Source organism: Eurosta solidaginis, chromosome 1, assembly GCF_040869045.1.
Source record: "Eurosta solidaginis isolate ZX-2024a chromosome 1, ASM4086904v1, whole genome shotgun sequence".
NCBI classification, from domain to species: Eukaryota; Metazoa; Arthropoda; class Insecta; order Diptera; family Tephritidae; genus Eurosta; species Eurosta solidaginis.
This window is the reverse complement of record NC_090319.1, coordinates 337,284,914-337,305,009: the sequence shown is the minus strand read 5'-3', so window position 1 is coordinate 337,305,009 and position 20,096 is coordinate 337,284,914. Positions and strand designations below refer to the sequence as shown.

The 20,096-nt window shown below is 36.6% G+C and overlaps 1 protein-coding gene across 14 annotated transcripts in view; it reads right to left on the bottom strand.

Annotated features, from left to right (window-relative positions):
• The window catches only part of LOC137237910 (collagen alpha chain CG42342), a 506,444-nt gene that overhangs the window by 30,230 nt on the left and 456,118 nt on the right, over positions 1-20,096 (bottom strand). For 8 of the 14 annotated variants that reach the window (XM_067762266.1, XM_067762268.1, XM_067762267.1 and 5 more), the window contains 4 exons: positions 1,899-2,258; positions 1,761-1,832; positions 1,571-1,666; positions 1,437-1,481 (listed from right to left, as the gene is read on the bottom strand). The exons of 1 other annotated variant lie outside the window; for it this stretch is intronic. In XM_067762266.1, the coding sequence (XP_067618367.1) occupies positions 1,437-1,481; positions 1,571-1,666; positions 1,761-1,832; positions 1,899-2,258 (573 nt within the window). Of the gene's footprint in view, positions 1-1,436; positions 1,482-1,570; positions 1,667-1,760; positions 1,845-1,898; positions 2,259-20,096 lie in introns of those variants that run through there. 5 more of the 14 variants (XM_067762269.1, XM_067762271.1, XM_067762279.1 and 2 more) reach the window with 2 other exon arrangements.

The window sequence follows — 20,096 nt, the reverse complement described above, 5'->3', positions numbered from 1 at the left end:
CCGGCCTTATGTCTGTGTTGTCAGAAATTTATTTTCCCAAACGGAACTTCATTAGTTGGCTTTCTAAGCTACGTAGGAACAGAAATAAAGGAAACTTTCAAGTAATATAACAGAAAATGAAAAATACTCTTAAGGCGGCAAAGAAGAAATCGCAATAAGCTTGGAAAATAGGTGGAAGCATGCAGACAGTGAGCTCCATGAGTGGGCCTCCTACTAGCCTGGACAAAGAAAAGAATTTTGGACGGGAACGAGACAGAGGAATGAAGAGAGTCTCCTCATAACTTCTGGCAGCAGTAAGAATTATTCAGCGCTTGGGTGCAGTAGTCGATCCAACCGACCGCGATAGCAAGCAAGCGCCTGACTTAGGCCATTGAAAAAGTTGACGAATGCAGCTACCAGATGGAGGCAATCTATTTAGAACCATGTACATTTAAAGTTAAAACCCAGAAGAAGGAGGTAAACAAAAGACGAAGTTGTGGATGGGCTAAAAGAGCGGAGGTAGCCAGAAGACTCCGGCTTACTAGGAGGTTCTGAAGCATGGTCCCCAAAAATTTAAAGGTTTGCCCTTCCGCACACGCAGTTACAGCAAAATTTTGCCATGAAATGCCGATGTTCTAAAAGGAGCTGACGCTGCAATTACGGCAGTTCACGAAGAGATGAGCGAAGTGAAACGATTCTGACTGTAGCACCAATAAATAGTAGCAATCGCCATAGGCAGATGTCTGCCAAAAAATGGAGATCAGTAAAAAAGAACACGATTAGTGTCCTTATAAGAATCATACGGGCCCAGCCAAATGTGCCGATATCACGGTATAATGGGTTTAAGTTGATAGCACAATTTTTTTATTTTCCGAAGGGGCTCAAGGCCTCCAAATATAAAGCTAAAGCGCACGATTTGAGGCGATGGACTGATACCCAACACTTAGGTACGGAGTCTGCGTTGAAGCTTTGGCAGCTTTAGAGGAGGGCTATACCAACAAAGGACGATGAAAACTACACCCTCTAAATAAAATAGGAATCGGAGGGTAGGACACAGAGCTTGGGCAAAAGTCCTAGGGCAGTAGTATCTGATAGTCCGATCCTGAAAACAACAGCCATAAAACGATAAAAGCGTTGATCCCCGGCAGGTCGCTATCCTCATGAAGGCTATAGCTGACATATGTACGCGTCATCTAAGAGATGCGATGTACGAGACATTTATATACGAACAGTAGCGCCTGCAACGCATATTGGAGCACTACACCGACACGATATAGAAGTCGCACTTGGCGACTTCAATGCCAGAGCGGATGCGAAAGGTGCATTTGGCGCTCCACGACAAAACTTCAACCGCAACAGACTACCAATATTATTATTGTCCTTAACCGTTAAATTTTTGATAATGAGCCCTGTTTGGTACATTAGATTCAACTTTAATAGAAGTATATTTTACTTACCGGTAAGCCCATTGGTCCCTGATCACCCTTTTGACCTTTTTCACCCTGAAAATGATTATACATTTAATGAAATATAATTAAAATATATAAGCACATCAGAATTTTTGATTTTGTTTTTGTTTTATAGAACTTACTGTATCACCTTTGCGACCATCCATGCCTCTTTCACCATGCTTTCCTGGTTGACCGGGGGGACCCATTGGACCAGGTGGTCCAGGTGGGCCATAAAGCTAATTAAAAGTAAATATAAAAAATTATGTATGTAAAAATAAAAAATATGTAAAACCAAAATGAGAAAATTAAAAATATAATAAATAAACTTACATATTCAATTGTAGGCATGTGTGGTTGGTCCGACATTCCATCATCTTGTCGACGACGCATTTTTCTGTACTTCTAGTTGAAATGCTATGATCAATATAATTTTTCTAAATTACTCAAAGTTATACGCTATATACTCACTGAATCGCCACGATCTCCTTTATCACCTTTCACACCCGGATAACCAGGTGGCCCGGGCAGACCTGGTGGACCCATCAAACCTGGTGGTCCAATATCGCCTCGATCACCTTTCTCACCTGGTGGACCCTGATAGCCAGGCAAACCTGGTGGACCCTCAATACCTGGCTCACCAGGTAAACCATCCAAACCACGTGGACCTAACGATCCCGGTTCTCCCGGTTCGCCCGCATCACCTTTGGTACCATCACGTCCATCACGACCATCCTTGCCAGGCATGCCAGGCGGACCTGGAGGACCGCGTAACAGCTGCACAGGTGGATCATCATAGTCTTCATCTTTCGCACCGCCTGGACCGAATATCTATAGTGTAATGAAGTTGCGTTTGTTTTGTTTTTTGGTGCGTATGTTTGTTGTTGCCATTTATACGTTAAGTTGAAAGTTTTGCATTTGCATAAGTTTTGATTGCGAATTCCATTATTTAAAGGTGTAAGAGCAGCGTAAGGATAAAAAAATAATAATTTTGTTGAAGTGGCTACTCAGCAAGTTTATTGTTGAAAGGACGCATGAAGCGCGTAAGCGCGTGTTCATTTATGTGCAAGTGTATGAGCGTTTATTGCAAAGCGTGTAAGCCTTTAGGGCTTAAGTAGTGCTACATTTATTTATGTACGTGTTTACTTGTACCTACTGTTATTGTTGTTTTTGTTACATAATAACACCATATTACATTCTACATTATTTAGTTGAGATTCTTGTTTTGTTGTAATAACTTTTCTCCGTTTTAATTTTGATAAAAGCGTGTTAACACTAAATACAACAAAAGGAGCAACGCTACAAATAATACGAAGCTAAAAATAATATAAATACATACAAATATACTTGGCGAAAAAAATTGAGATCAGTGACTTTTCTACTTTGGATGAGCAAGTCTAAGAAATTAATGTTTGGTGTATATTTTTGTATGGGTGCACCTCATAATCTCGAAAATACATAATAAATAAATGTAAGGCGCGATAAACTCTGAAGAGATTTTAGTCCGAGCTTCTCTCCCAATATGGGTCGTGCTCCTCTTGATTTCTTCCTACAAATTGGTGGGACGAGACCTACTTGTTTTATGTCGACTCCGAGCGGCATCTGCAAGACAGATGAGCTTTCACTGAGAGTTTTTCATGGCAGAAATAAAATCGAAGCGCTTGCCAAACACTGCCGAGGGGCGACCGCTTAGAAAAATTGTATTCTAATTGAAAAAAACCTGTTTATAAAATTTTGATGTTGCTTTGTCCCGGGGCGTGAACCGAGGATGGCTGAGCACGCCACCATCACACCACGGCGGCCGCAAACACATAAGCGCGTCCATTTTTATAAGTCCCGTCAATACCTGACAAAGCAAATCACGACAAGAAAAAGTCCTGTCGAAAATTGATGTAACAATGCTAAAATTTGGTTAGAGCTTTTGATAGAATTTTGTGTTCGATGTTTGTCCTGACGAGATTGTGTATAGTGCGGATTTTTTCAGGTCCGTAATACGAATGGCTGCCATGTTGTCGGGTATGTTTAATATATTTCGGGATTATGTTATACACCCTTTTGTATGTCACAGCGGTCTTTAGTACATTTTCGGCAAGGTACGCCGATCATCTCCATAGAGGAGGATTATACTCATAAAGCAGCTATATGCTTTCTAGTTCTGTCTTTTTACAAAAAGGATCTTGGATTTGCTTTGCTTTTCATGTTAAGCAGTTGGAATTGATTTTAAAAGAAATTTTGTGTTATATTTTAGGGTTTGCTCGCTGTTAGTCATATACTTGTTACAAGACTACAGAAATTCGTTGGATTACCAACACTACAACATGGTGCTGATGTATGCTCTAGGTTGGTAAGGTTGGGCGATTGAACAATCACAGCGAGGTGACAATGTATTTCGAATATTACTGGTCTGAACCATGAATAAATACCCCGAAAATAAGACTTAACCGAAACCGAAATACTTTCGCTTGGCAAAACCTGGACTGTCAAGCATGAAATTACTGGATGACCCTAATTCATTTTCCTCCTTGCACCTGCAGCAGGATTAGCCAATTCTTATCTGATTTCTTGAGGCATACCACATGAATTTCCCTCTCGATAGCAACTTGTCAGAACACCAATCGCCAAAGATTAATGAGATTCAGTGAATCCAATGATTTCGGTATACCGCCTACCGTCAGCTTCCGACCAGAAGATGGAATATTCCAGCGGTAGGCATACCGTAAGTACCGTCTAAAACCTACAGGTACAAATGTTCTAGGGGTAAAAACAATTGTTCCCGAGGAACTCGGGCTAGTTCCGGAGCGTAGGGCAGGACACTGTACACATATGCAAAACATTGTTATTGCGATTTTAGCAACAACGGGAAATCTCTGCGAAGCTTTTGCTTAGCTTAATCCATGCTCATCTGTATAGGAGCATACTACAGCGAAACTCCGAGATTATACAATGCTATGCGAGACCAAGAGATGCTCCCGACGATTGCGTGGGACATTGCTGTGCCCCAAATCCAGTTAAACTTAATCTTAAAATAGTTCGGGGCAATCGCAATCGAGATCAGATGCTCTCACACCATTCTCGAAATGCGCCACGTTCGAGCTTGGCGCTTTGTGAACTGCTTGATTATATCCATGTAGATGTTAAATTCTCTTACAGTGGTAGTATTTTATCCTGCGCTTCCTTAATTACAGCAACACTCAATAGTAATGCCCGACAGTAATCGGACCGCTTACATTTCTTGATAGAAAATCCCGCAGCCAACCGTTCGTTTCAAATTAGACCCATCCGTAAACCAGTTTACTTGTCACTACTACAGTGGATTCAATTCCATAATTCACCCGTGTGAGCGAAAGTATTGAAGAACACACAGAAGGAAATTTTCGGCACATAATTATTTGTCGTAGCTAAGATAAAGCCGGAGCTGGTAAGATATCTGGAGTAGCCGAAATTAGAAAGCCCATAGCCTATATCACTAAGACTGATTACTGCCTTTATTGTGCTTGTTGCCGGTCGCACACAAATATTTTGGTAATGCTCGCCATGTGAAGTGCGTTCTTAAACAGGAAACCTTAATACATGTAAGCATCTTGAGTGGTGCCCAAAAGTTTACCGACGAACATTTAAAGCCGCTGGCTTTGAGGTCCATACTATCAAAGTTGTGAAGCGCCATCAAACATTGAATGACAATCTATCTATATCCGCGCATACGATTAAAGAACACCGGTATGTCCAAATTTATGGAAGGGGTGGAACCTCCGGTATACTGAGCTGATCTGGTAGTAAGCCGATCACTATAATGCTCCTCAGGCGGATGTGACCAAAGTATCACAAATATTGGACAAATAACTTTTGTCTTCTACCCTGCATAAATGGCCCAAGACACGGAACCACCGTACTTGTGCTGGACATTGTATCCACCCGATTTTTGCATATCCAATAATTGATGTTGGCGATGCCAATAAAATGGCAAAAGACGTGCTCTACACTGCCCATCTCATTTCTTTCTTTGCTCCTGAGGAAAAAGTTTCCCTGAAAATGTGCTCCCGTGGCCATTTAACATCCACCGTCTCAATTTTGCTCTAGCCTGTGCTTACAGGTAAACATACGAATGTGTTTATCTAGTATTGGTAGAATGACGCCCGGTAGTTCCGTAGCACTTTTAGCCAGATCGTCTGCGATACAGTTTCCAGGAAAGCTTCATAAGTGTTCAGTGCATTGGTGCATACCCCTGTTGTGCGAAGCATAACTAGCTTATCCAGTATATGTCTAAATTCATTAACGGCAATAGATGTAAGTACTGCGATCAGAAAACTTCTTAAAAAATTTTCTTTTCACTGTAGTGGAGGTTTTTAGGAAGCAGGTAGCTAAACCTTTCCGCGAGGTGAATTAAGCGGATGCTGTAGTATACTTAAACTTAAAAACTTCAAATTCTTTATCGAAAGTTTTCTTATTTGTTTCGGTATGAAACATTATTACATTGACTTGGAAACTACGTTCCAAGAGTTTCAGATATCTACCCCTGTTGTTTGGTTTACGCTTTCATATCTTGATTTTGAAGTAAAACGCGTCTTATATACCTCTTTCGAAATACCTCGCTCGAAACGTTGTATAACTCGCAATTAATTTTCGTTGGGTTCTGCTGTAAAATATTTCTTAGAGTCCTCGCCTCCCTGCGCGATGTCACGACTTTTACACAGCAAAATTACCACCACTAGACTTAGGGATGGAATTTCAAGGTAACAATAAAGCAACCTTATTTTATTGCACAGCACTGTACGTACATACATATTTTAGCATAATATTAACTCATGCACATGTATGCAAAGATAGCCTTTTGCATATTAGATACATCTTCAGTTCCTTTGCTACTCCTCGAGTGCGTTCAGCGCATCAGCAATTGATGTGATAAGGGAAACAACAATGACATTGTTGAAATTACGTATCCAAAAAGCCATTATCTAAGATATGTTTGTATATGTATATGTAGATATGCGTGTAAGTGCAAACCACATTTGCATACTTTGCACGTGCACTTAGAGGATGGTGATATACTTGTGTGTTTTTTTGTGTCAATTTGTGGTGGAATGCATTTTCGAAAATACTTAGTCTAATTTAAAGTGGATAAAGCAAGCTTAGTGAGCAAAAACCAAAAACATACATACTTGAACATAAGTATAAGCATACCAAAGGATATATAAAGTTCGGTTAGGAAAAAACTTTAATGACTAAAGAAAATACTACAAGTTACCAACACCAAAAAACCATATTACAATGTAAAACCACATACCATTATCTTTAACACCAAAATTCTAGCAAACACACACACAAGAAAGTTCAAACATACATTTAAAATTATACATATTAAAGACCGGGGTTTCAGTGCAAGTTTAAACTCCAGTTAAAGTTAACTAGAGTGTAATCCTGCTGCTTTGGCCGACTAAATTAAGATGAGGAGCCAAATTTTATGTTGCCGATGAAAATGGCAAGGTTAAACTTTAGTCAATTCTAACTGGGGCTTAAGCTTACAACGGAAAAACGGGCCTAATAAATCTGCTCATTCGGCCAGTGTTCAAAAGGCGAAAATTATGTATAACTCAAAGAGATGTAACGAGCCACTTTTTCGGGAGTGAACCAAAATTCATATATTCATATGATAGAAGAGCATTCACTCATTGCCATGACTAACAGTAAAGATAAGTTCAGCTAAAACCTGTATTCGAAATTTGGCACCATTCAACTATTTAAGCAATTTCTCATTTTTTTTTATATTCAATTAGAAAACTCTCAATTCACAACCGCTTTTTAATTTTTTTCAGTTTAAATTCAATTTTTTTTAAACAAAACTAAAAGATTTAGTAAATCTAGAGATGTCTGCTTTTAAAACCGGCCAAAGAAGCTTAAAAAATGTGGTTTTAAAATAAAACCATGTTCTTACAGCTGGACTGCTCCAAACCCTCCTGCTCCGGAAAGGTATGGACGGTCTTACGAAGTGGTTTTGCTGCATATATCTGAAAAGAATCTACCTCAGACGGTCATACTCATGTCGGCGTGCCGTGAAACCTGCTATAATCTAGATTCTATACCAAATTCTGTTTGCTCATATAGCGGTGCAATTATTGGTCCTTTTTAGAAACACTCAGAGATATGATGATTGACAAAGTCAGTCCTTGAGGAGATAAAGACGACTTCGGGAAAAATACGGGATTATTTCGGTGTAACAAGGTTGATTTCTTCCGTATATAATTTTGATATAATTAACAATTAGGGACTATTTTGGGAATATCGTCGAATTGTGACGTAATTGTGTGCTTTATAATTTTGCGACTATTGGGGGGGGGGGGGGGGTTGTTCTGGGACTGTTTGCCGACGAATACTTTAATACAGAATTGGTCTAACTAGTTTTGATGCCGTTCTTAAGTCGTCAGTGATTTATTTTATTAACGCAACTTCGCACCCCATTGAAGAAAGAACCCTATTGTTCTAATGGCCCTGCTATCATGCCCACTATTAAGACTCCTTGTTGGATATTTATCAAGGCATTTAGGATACAATTTTGGGCAAATAAAATAAATACTTGTCGCGACTTATCTTCTACGAGATTTGAGCCGAGCACCTCTTCCAATTTGCATCGTGCTCCTTTTAATTTTCCCTACAAATTGCCGGGACAGGATTACATGTTTTATGTCGACCACGAACGGTATCAGCAAGGCAGATGAATTTTCACTGAGAAGCTTTTCATTGCAGAAATCATTCGGAGTGTTTGCCAAATCACTTCCGAGGGGCGAGCAGGATTAGGAAAACTTTTTCTAATTGAAAAAACTGTTATCTAAACTTTCTATGTTACTTCGCCCCGGAGTTGGACCCAGGACCTTCGGTGTAGTATGTGGAGCACGCTACCACCACATCACGGAAAAAGTGTACCTTAAATTCTGCAGTGCGTGGCAGGATGCCCCTGCTGTAAGAGTGAGGGTGTAATATTTCTTAAGGTCTTAAGTTTAAGTCAATGACACACCAATGTGTATAGCCGGGGGCCGTTCCGGCTATAACGGCTACGAGAATTACCTTGCCCAATTAAAGAGCCGTAGAACTAAAGGGTAAGAAGAAAAACTCTTCTGCTTTTTACGAGAATACTCACACTGGTCACATTTTTGATAGCATTGATATATTAAAATAAAATATAATAAATTTCTTCATTCCGATGGAAAAAGGAATCGATTTTTACATATACATTAATATGTCTAGTTATGTTTATGTAATTTGCATCCTTATGTACTTACACATAGTTGCATATCTTTTCGAGTAAAATGTGTCGAATAAAATATGCAATGTCAAATAATTTTGGTAAAGCAAAAAGCATGGCACTGCTCTAAGGAGTCATAGGAAACCTCAAGGACAAAAGCAATTTTACCAAGAATGCATTATACATATTAAAACCATTCTTGCATGGATGCTGGATGTTTTAAAGTAGTACTATAAGGCATTTACATGCATATACATATTTATATGTATGACTATGGCTTATCAGCTTTAAGTGTCAGAAGCGATTTTAGTGTAAAGAAGAGTTGAGAACCTTAAATAAGTTGTGAGGTAGATAGAATATTTAAGATTTATTAATTGCCTTGCAAGTTTTCGTTTGATTTTGTTTTTCAATATTTATTATTAAAATTTGATAACCAAAACTAGCTAAAACTATTAACTCCAGCTTATGTGTATTGTTTAATGCTTACTGTATAACTCCAAATACTCAAGAACAACTTTTGCCCAAAATGTATCCTATTTATTTGGTATAATACCTATGTATATTAAGCGTAATAAATTGTGAGAATAAAACTTAATATACCATTGAATTTTGATAAAAAGAACGCTAAATTATCAAATCGATAGTGAACTTTTTTTTTTTTTAATTTTTCGTTCGAATTTAAGGTTATGGTCCCAAATATCTTGATTGCAGCGCCACATAATATTTGTTGTGCTGCATACGTACGGTGCACCGAAATAATACCCGCGTGCTTTTTTATTTTATATTATTTTAATTAATTCTATTCAATATGTAAAACTTGACCAATATATTTCCTTATTTAGAAAGAGATGCAACCGAGTAAATAAAACCACACTTTTCGTCGTCCACAATATATTTTACCACCGGAAGTCGACCATCTTATTCTTCTTCTTCTTTAGTATTCTCCTTTTACAGAGTTGCCTTAATCTTCAATATCGTACATTTCTTAATCTTGTACCTAATCTAATACAATTCGCTATTTGTTCAGAGTTACCATCTTACAAATATTACTTTATTTTATTTCAATTAATTTAAATTTTATATTTTTAGTTTTATTTCTTAAAAATTTTTTATTTACCCTTATTTTGTTTTTTATGTTTTTATTATTTTATTTTATTAAATAAAATTTTTTTAATTAATTTAATACTTTTGTTTTATTTAATTTAATTTTTTATTCTTATTTTATTTTACTTTTATTTCATTATATTAAATTAAATTTAATTCTATTTAATAGTCCTTTACTTGATTTCAATTAATTTAGGTTTTTTAATTTTATTTTTTCAAATTTGTTTTTCATTTATTTTATTTTCTTTTTTATTATTTTATTTTATTAAATAAAATTTTTTATTTATTTAGTTTTTAATTAATTTAATACCTTTGGTTTATTTTGTTTTTTATTCTTATTTTATTTTAATTTTTTTAATTAAATTTAAATATATTAAATTAAATTACATTTAATTTAATTTAATCTAATTTAATTTAATAAACTTTTATTTATTTTATTATTTTAATTTAATTTAGTTTTATTTTGTTTTGTTTTATTTCATCAAAATTAAATTTAATATAATTAGATTTTGAGGTACTTTTATAGAGCTTAGGGCCGTACAAAAAACTAAAACCGCAATGTTAATTTTTTTAGAAAAAATCTCTATTTGGTCGGTATTTCTACTTCAATCTGAAGTCATGATCAGGATTGCAGAGATATGGTTGTTTGACTGCCACATCTATCATACATATCTATGCAATCGTGATGATTGAAATATCGACCAAATATAGACTTTTTTTAAAGACTAACAATGCTGTTTTAATCTTATGTACGGCCTCAAGTTCATTAAACATACCTCATCAAATCAAATAAGGCTATAATCTTTTAAAATTTAAATGTTATTTTCTTTTATTTTATATATTTTTGGTAAGCTTTTCCCATCTATTCGGGAGTAGCTTTATTTTATTTAGTTTTCCTTTATTTTATTTTATTTTATTTTATATTATTTAATTTTTTTATTTTATTTGATAGTTTTATGTTATTTATTTTTATTTTATCCTTTATTATTTTATTTTATTGTATTATATTGAATTCAGTTTAATTTAAGTTAATTTAATTTAGTTATATTTATTTTGATTAAATTAAATTTAATTCATTTAACTTATTTTAATTTAATATAATTTAATTTAATTGGTTTTAAATTAAATTAATTTAATTTAGTTTAGTACAATTTAATTTAATTTAGATTGATTTAATTTAGTTTAATTTACTTTAATATAATTTAGTTTAGTTTTATTTTGAAATTTAATTAATATAACTTAATTTTATTTGTTTTAATTTAAACTAATTTAGTTTACTTTAATTTAAGTTTGATTTAATTTAATTTAAATTAGTTAAATTTATTTTTATTTTGAAATTCAGAAACATTTCGTAGTAATTATCACCGTTAAGGTATACGCCCGATCATCTCGGGAACGATTTAATATGACCACATGGAACCTTCTAGGCATTTCCGCCCGCAGCCGTTAGTTTTGTGAGGAACTTGGGGTCGCCAGAGTCTCGACTGCTTAAGAAACAGGAATCGCCACGGGTAAGTGAGGTTGACAATTTGGTTTGAGAAGCTATAAATTGCGCTGGCGCCCCCTCGAATGAGTTAAGTTACACAATCCCTCGAATAAATTAGGCATTTTATTCGCTTGACAGGCTTAGCTGCCACAGGTATATTCTAAGCCAGCGGAACCCACTGAGGGTATTAACGGGCCCAATTTTCTTACATCGTGTTTTTCTTGAAAATTTCCTCAAGCGTTTTTTCACCTCACCTTAATATATGTAAGCCGGTTATTGAGCAGCAGCAACGTTAGCCCTTCTCTTAAGGGAGTTGTCTTGTTGGAACAACAAGACCAGAGGACACCCTTATATACTAAAAAAATACAATGTACTTCCTCCCAGCACGGATCGCTGTATGATAAACATTCCCAATAGGGATTGGATTGGAAGGAGTCAGATAGGTGCCTTGCTGTTGACGGTAGCATTTCCATATACACGGACGGCTCTAAGCTAAGTGGTAGAATTGGAAGTGGACTGTACTCAAGAGACACTGACCACCAGCTCTCCTTCAGATTACCCGATTAATGCAGCATCTGAACTAGTATTAAACTGTCGCCGATCTTTTCAGGAGATGACCTAACAGAACCGTGTAAACCACACATGGATCCCAGAAAAAAGGGACATTGAGGGAAACTTTAGTGCAGATGAACTTGTTAGGCAAGGCACAACCAGCAGATTATTCCTGGTCAAGAACACTTAGGTATGCCCCTTTGCCACATGCAAGCTAATGTGCTAAAAGAGCACATCTACCGGCAAGCCGACGAAATATGGTTGTCGGACAACGAAAGAAGACTGGCCAGAATGGGATCTAAGGGATCCCGTCACCTGTACAACCTAAATAAGGGTACAATTTCCACACTTATAGGGTCACTACCTGGGCATTGCCTTACAGGTAGGCATGTAGAAAGGTTAGGAGCGCCTTATCGTCGGTGCTGCAGGAGTTGTAAAGATGATGGGGAGGAGAGGGAGGAAACTGTGGTCAACCCCATCTGCAACTGTCCAGGTTCTGGAGCATAACGTCAAGGACCTGGTAGCCTTTATCTCGTCCTCAAAATGGTTCCAAGAGAAAAGGTAATGGCGTCTTTTCGTGCTATCATAACGGGTCTAATATCACTGGCCTAGGTGTGCCCTCGGGTAGCCACTTCAACCTAACCTAAACCTAATATATATACATACAACGGATTTTTTGCAGAAGATTTTGTAGACGAATATCACCAATAACTTTTGTCTTTGTCGGATATCAATCCGGTACGCTGTAATGCAACTACATGTCAACTCGTCTTACCAGTCCTTCAAAATGTGTTGGAAGTTAACAGTACCATCTAATTTGAAGGAAACTGGTGATAGCTAGAGGTGAGAGGCTTCATATCCATAAATCAGATGTCACAATGCACGTCACTACCATTGTTCTGTTGGTTAATTATGTGGAAAATATTTGTACAAATTTGCCATGTCTTAATCAATTTATTTTTATCACATGCCAATAAGTTGCGTATACGCCCTGGTGTACGAATATCATATGAAAGAGCAATCACACATACATGCAAATCTTCCACATAATTTAACAGCTCTGTTATTTGTAATGAAAATTACAAATGTCGACCAAAATTGTAGTGCATTTCATTGCTTTAACATTAAAAATGTGCAAGTAAATTAATTTGAGTTTGTAGGAAATACGAAGGAAATTATTTTCACTACAAACTTTCTATTACTTTATTTCAGTTTATAGAATCGTTGCCAAATTAATTTCTCTTAGCTTAACTAAAGCTCCAAATAAGAGAAATAAATCCACAAGTAAGGCTTTTATACAGATAAATTTCACTATTCATATTTGCTTATTTATGTACTTGCATGTCTGTATGTGTGTGCTTAACAGCACATGTTTGTACGCGTAATAGTCTAACGCATTTACCACGTGGTGTGGTATGTGGCACGCATGGGAATTACTGAGTGAGTGGGCGTGTTTGGGCGCAGCGCTAACTGTAAATAAAGTAAATTACTGTCGAAACCACAACCGCAAGCCACAACTACCAACAGACGGCAACACTTGTCCCTCTAGCAAAAATACAAATGGTGAAAGAATTTTTTACAAATATTACAAATAATGGAAAAACACATTATTAAAATTGTAACTTGATCTCGATTCTGAATAGTAACGTCGATTCGTTTTTTAGCGCTTTTTAAAGGAAGAAAAATCAGCAAAGTCAATTCGTGGACCATGGTTCGTTCCCAATCAGAAATTATATATTTGTGACCAATTGTAATTTTCCGTTGGTCGTATTGAAAGATGTTGAGAATATAAAAAAAATGTAAAGCTCGTTTATAAAATAAAAAAGTATTGTTTATTTGGTCCACTCTTCATTGGGTTAAGGGCCTAGTGGCTTTTTACTGTTTATATATTCCAGCACTTCGAGTAGTTTCGTATGTCGTTTCCAAAACGTAAGAGTTTCTAAAAAAGTTTCCGCATCCGATAAAGTACTCGATTGTGAAAAGTACCCGGTACTTAAAAAAAACCGGATCCAAAAAAGTACCCGAACGCGAAAAAGAGCCGGTTCTAAAAATTCCAGATCCGAATAAGTACTCGGTTACAAAAAAGCACCTTTTTTTAAAAAGTACGCGGTTATGAAAAAAGACCCATCTCTAAAAAGTATCCGATTCTTGAAAGTACCCAGATCTGAAAAAGTATACGGTTATGAAAAAGCCTCCGGTTCTGTTAAAAGTGCTCGATTCTTCTGTAGCTCATTTACTTCAACGATATTATAATCAAAAACATGATTTTTGATATATACAATAAAAGATATACACATATAAAGTTTAAAAATCGAACAAACTTTCTCGAAAGCATATTAATCTAAAAAGGTTAATACAAACCAATACAACGAAAAATGAATGAAAAATACTAGTAAAAAAAATATAAGGCGCTTTATAATACGTGGATATTTTGGCAGTGCTTAGTGCTAATTTGTATTATTTTCTACGAATTGGTGGAACCGAGCCGACTCCGAAAGGGATCTGCAGGTTGAGTTTTACAGAGCGTTTGCAAAACCACTACCGAGGTAACCCCGGAATTTCGGTGTGGTAGGCGAATACACTACCTCACGCCATGGTGCGAAAAATACTTGTATTTTGTAAAAAGGAATGGCCGCTTGAGGCCATTTTTCGCAAGTCGAGCTACCCACGTATTTATTAGTGACAGTCATTACTCATTGCAGCAGCTCTGATCGTGAAGTCAAATAGTAAAGTCAAATAGTTGTTCCCACAGGGCTTCTAAAACGCCTCACTCTATCCACAGAACGCGCCGTTTTAACATTATTCCACTGAAATGAGTTGCATGCCAGCAATATTAAGTAAAGCTTCTGAGGAAATAACACAGCATTTGACATATATGCACCTACATGCATGGGGAAATCCACGAAAACTGTGCATGTAAGATACTTTACCATTTGCTTATTTTACCCAAAAAAGAAAATAAACAATCCTAGAAACCTTTCCTCAGTTTGAGTAATTCCTTAAGTAGGTAAGGAATTACTTTCGCATTTGCCGATTTCAGGATTGGTGCGGTCCTCTCGAAACCATTCCAAACTAAGCGATATGTGTTCACAATAGTAATATTATTGAGAACAGATAGCATACAAAACACAAATATAACAAGGCAGAAATACTGATCTCCTGTGGTATTCCTGCCTTTGTCGGGAATGATTTGATATGACCACGAGCTTCTAAATCATACCATCCCAATAGTCTTGTCTACAAAAGAATATGTAGTAAAGCTGGTAAGAAGAAAGGAAGAGGGAGTGTTTTTTATCAAATATTGAGTCAAATGTTTGGATTTGTTGGAACCACATATTTGTAAGATACATTTTTTAAACAAAGATATTTGTGTAAAATTTCAATATATATGTATGAACCTACATATTTTACGTGCCTTATTGTGAGAAATATTGACGGATGATGTACAGATTTATAATGAATGCCTCACTAATGCTATATATTGCTCTAATATACGTAAATTTGTATGGATTCTGGCGGTTTTATCAGTGGGGAGTACTAGAAACTAAAAACCAGTCTGAACTTTGCTCAGATTAGGTCAGTTTGAAAACACTGAGCTAAAAAATTACATTTTTAGTTCGTAGCCGAGGCCAAATATGGACTTATTGTGATGCCCCAAACAGTCTCTATATCTTACTGTACCTGCTGTAGAATCAATAGATTTACCTAATACTCTTATTTCGATGTTGCAAACATTCGTAGGATCCTATAGAAAGGATTAGTTAGAAAGTGAGTTAACGCATTTTACTAAGTGCTGGACAAGAGGATTACGGATGTTGTTGTTGTAGCAGTGAAATCCGATGCAACCATCCCTTATACATGATACACTGACAAGAGTGTGACGATCCTTTTCCGGCACACGCAGCAACCGGGGACCGGGATCAGGTACAGGTCCTCGATTGGGTTCGATACCTTCCTAAAGCAGGAGAATATGGCGCGGTCCCGCTGCAAAGATCTGCTGGGATAATGAAAATTTGTTGGAGGGACGTAACAAATTAAATGGGGTTACACTGAAAAGAGAGCCCTTGGTCGGGAAGAATTTCCAAGGCAGCTGGTTCCATGTACCGGAGCGACTCGGTATTTGTCCCGGGATTGCAGATCTTTTTCTTATATTTAACCTATTACAGTATCCAGATCGAAGCTGTGACATGCGTTTCCGTGGAAAGTCTGATTTCCTCAAATGCGAGTTTACGGTAATTGTACTCTGAGAACTGGGTTCGGGGATGTATATATATTCATCTTGATCGAACAGCTGAATTTTTGTTTACCGGATTTCTTCATGGGATAGCCGATACTGTATGATCCCCTCCTCCTTATTACATCTGTAGATGTGACATTAACATTTGAAGACCTTTTCATTGGCTTATTTAGGGGCGAAAGTATTTTTATTTATCCTTTATCAAAAGATGATCTTGATGGCCTTGATTGCTCTCACGTGGATATTGCTGATCAGAGCACATTTTCCCTGTTTGCGTTTAGAACGGAGCCTACAGAGCTATTTTCTAGAATAATGTGGGCGAACAATATACCTGTACACAGGTACACAAGGCTTACTCTGAAAGCCGAGTCATTTCACGGCTCTATTATGTGTTGTAGAAAAATTAGTCCAAGGCCTTTAGAGGTGCCTGGCTGTTTGAGAAGCTTAACATGCGTTATCTATCTTATGGATGCGCATCATGTGAATTACGACCCATTTTTTTTTCTCACACTTCTACTTCATATACCCTACATTGATAGTAGAGGCAGAAAAAGATCTTTAGGCCCAGGTCCGGTGAAATAAAGCCTCCTACCACCACCATCCCATCAAACCTAGAGCTATAGGTGAATATCAAATGCTGGTTCGGAATGTGACTCTATCCCGGCTGCCGCTTCAAAAATGTCCTAACCCAACAAAACTTTTAAAAAACGCACTGCGTCAGAAGATTTCGTGGAGTTTCGCATTCGTGGTGATATAAGTATGTGGGTACTACACAGGAATATTATCCAAGTTTTTTGTTTCGACATGTTTTCGCTTCCTCAGCTGATGTTGCGTTTGCTGCTATTGTTGGCTTTGTTTTGGTGTTACCATTGTTTCTACCAGTTGTTGTTGCCAGCGTTTTCGGTTAACAGTGAATTGTTGCTAATGCGGCAATGTTTTGCGGTTCTCTGTGTTTAATCTTTTCATGTATTTTCTCTATGCCATGCAAATTATTGTACTTCCGTACCCACCGCTACCTTTCCACAAAAAGCTCTCACTTTAAATTGTTGTACATATACAACGACAAATACTTATATAAACACATGTATGTAAGTATGCATGTATTTTAATAGATTTTTCCCCCATGCATCTAAAGAGATTCATATTTGTTTGCGGAAATTAGTAGCAATTTGTGTTGAATTTTGCAGCAACAATGAAATTATGTTGTTGTTGTATTTTTTGTTATTTTGTTCAACAAATTTAAAAGTAACAAAAAAAGCTTTTGTTTGGGCGGTCGTGTAAAGCGCTCATTTCCGGGTGGATACTTGCAATGCACGGGCAACCTAATGAACAAAGGCAGCTCTTAAGTGTGAACAAAAAAAAAAAAAAAAACAAACGCTCAAGTAAAGTTTATTCTTGTTTTTGTATGCTTACTTTTGTTAAAAAAAAAAGATAATTTTTTTATGTTTTTTGCTGCTTTAGATTTTTAATCTGCTCAAGTTAAGTGCTTTGATTTAATATTTTTTGTTTAGCAAATAATGAGCTAAAATATTATGTAAAATAATTCACGACATTAATTTGTAGCACTTTTTTGCCTAAATAGTCTTGGAACTTAAAATAAAATAAAACTCATCGCCTTAGTTAGCATATATGTAAGTAAATACATAAATGTAAGGACCGATAACCTCCGAAGAGATCTAAGGCCGAGCTTCTCTTCCAATTTGCGTCGTGCTCCTCTTGATTTTCCCTACAAATTGTCCGGACGGGACCTACATGTTTTATGCCGACTCCGAGCGGCATCTGCAAGGCAGATGAGTTTTCACTGAGAGCTTTTCATAGCAGAAATACACCCGGAGCGCTTGCCAAACACTGCCGAGGAGCGACCCCGCTTAGAAAAATTTTCTTCTAATTGAAAAACCTTATTTCTTAAATTTTGATGTTGCTTTGCCCGGGGTGTGAACCCAGGGCATACGGTGTGGTAGGCGGAGCACGATAGCATCACACCACGGTGGCCGCCATATATATAAGTAGTTTTGTTCAATAAAACGACAAACAAACTACAAATACTAAAAAAATATTATCCAAATGAGTCGTTAATACACTCAGAGAAAAACGCCGTTCTAAAATCCAGCACCACCGGACTCATTTCAAGCTTTTCATGTTCTTACTTTTTTGTTCTTGAAAAACGAACAACCTGTTTTCAAAACAACAACCTTGTTCTTCAACTGACAACCATTTTCTTGAAAAGAGAACGGCTGGTCTTAAATTATGAACAATATTCTTAAATCAAGTTCAAGAAAAAAGAAACGGTATAATTCGTTTGCACTAAAATGTTAAATACAATATTTGGCATCACCTGCAAAGCAGTTGTAGCAAAGAGCATACATAACAAGAGGCGTCAGTTCGTATGTTTGATATCAAACTCTCGCCACAAAAGATTGGGGTTACTGACAGTTGCTTCCCACTTTTCGTTTTAATTTTCGCCGCATGTCAAAATACTAGAGCAGTGTTGCCAGAACTTCTTTACAGAAAAAAGGCTATATAGACAAAAATTAAAGGCTAAAAGAAGCGAAGTAAAATTTTTAAAGCTAAGAATAAATATAAATAAATGTAAGGCGCGATAACCTGTGAGGAGATTTTAGGCCGAGCTTCTCTTCCAATTTGCGGCGTGCTCCTTTTTAATTTTTCTTCAAAATTGGCGGGACGCGACCTATTTGTTTTATGCCGACTCCCAACGGCATCTGCAAGGCATATGAGTTTTCACTGAGAGCATTTCATGGCAGAAATACACACGGAGTGCTTGCCAAACACTGCCCAGGGACGACCCTGCTTAGAAAAATTGTCTTCTAATTGAAAAACATTATTTCTAAAATTTTGATGTTGCTTTGTCCGGGGCGTGAACCCAGGATCTTCGGTGTGATAGGCGGAGCACGCTACCATCACACCACGGTGGCCGCCACTAAGAATAAAAGCTAAAAGTTAAAGGCAACTTGCCCATATACATAAATAAGTCTCAAAATATTTCAATATCACAGTGCTATTCATCATCTGATGTATGATAATTAATGAGATAATTTCTCATAACAAAGTCTAGGCAGCATACAAATTGTGGCATAACAAAATCGTGGCAATATTTCTTACAGAATAAGAAAAGGGGTACAAACTCAGCCATTTTTCAGAGTGACAGGTTACCTAGTTCAAGTCGATTTGCTTGAATGCACTAAATGTAAAATTTTGTTTTCAATAAATTTTTTCGTTGGTCATCTTATTGCCTCCATCAATGGCAAGCTTTACAAAATTACCAAAAGGCACACGTGATTTTCAAATATATTTTTAATTAAATCGATCGAAATATCTAACCACCAAAACAAGACCTCTCGTTCTGACAAGTCCGTTGTTTCATCAACTATCTACAAAATTTGTTTTTTGTAAAATCCGACATTACTCCTTTATGTGCCGTAATTGCCTTTGTTCTACTACAATTAAATGATTGAACGATTTTTGAATCTGTGCAGTAGAAAAAAAGACAAAAATATCAAAATCGTGGCTACTTGCTTAAAAAGCACCAAAATTGACAAAAAGGTACCAACGCACCAAACAGAGTCCGAAGTGGCAACCGTGTTTTTCGCCGTGTTTTTGCGAACAGCCTTAAAAAGAAATGTCAGTAACCACAATCTAAATCAGCGAGTAGTTTGGGTTCGAAGCAAACATGTTAAGTGGTGTCTCTTGTTGATTTATGCTCTTTGGTTGTAGTGGCCCAGCGGCTACGATGTTGCGGTTGCGATCATGTGGCGTGAGTTCGATCACCGTCAAACTCTGAAGTTTTTTAAAACAATTTTTTTATATTTTATTTTTGTAACTCTTATTTTTCGTTCAGTTCCACTCATATATGTACAGCTAATTCTCAAACTTGTTATGAAATGTTTTAAGTATATATTCAGATTTCATCAATAAAGAGAACAATTTCTCAATAAGAGAAAGACATGAAAAAATGCATATTATGCGTTTTTTTCATCTTTTGGTCTTTAATAATAGTTTTTTTGTTATTAATATTTTTTATTAATTACAAAAAGATTA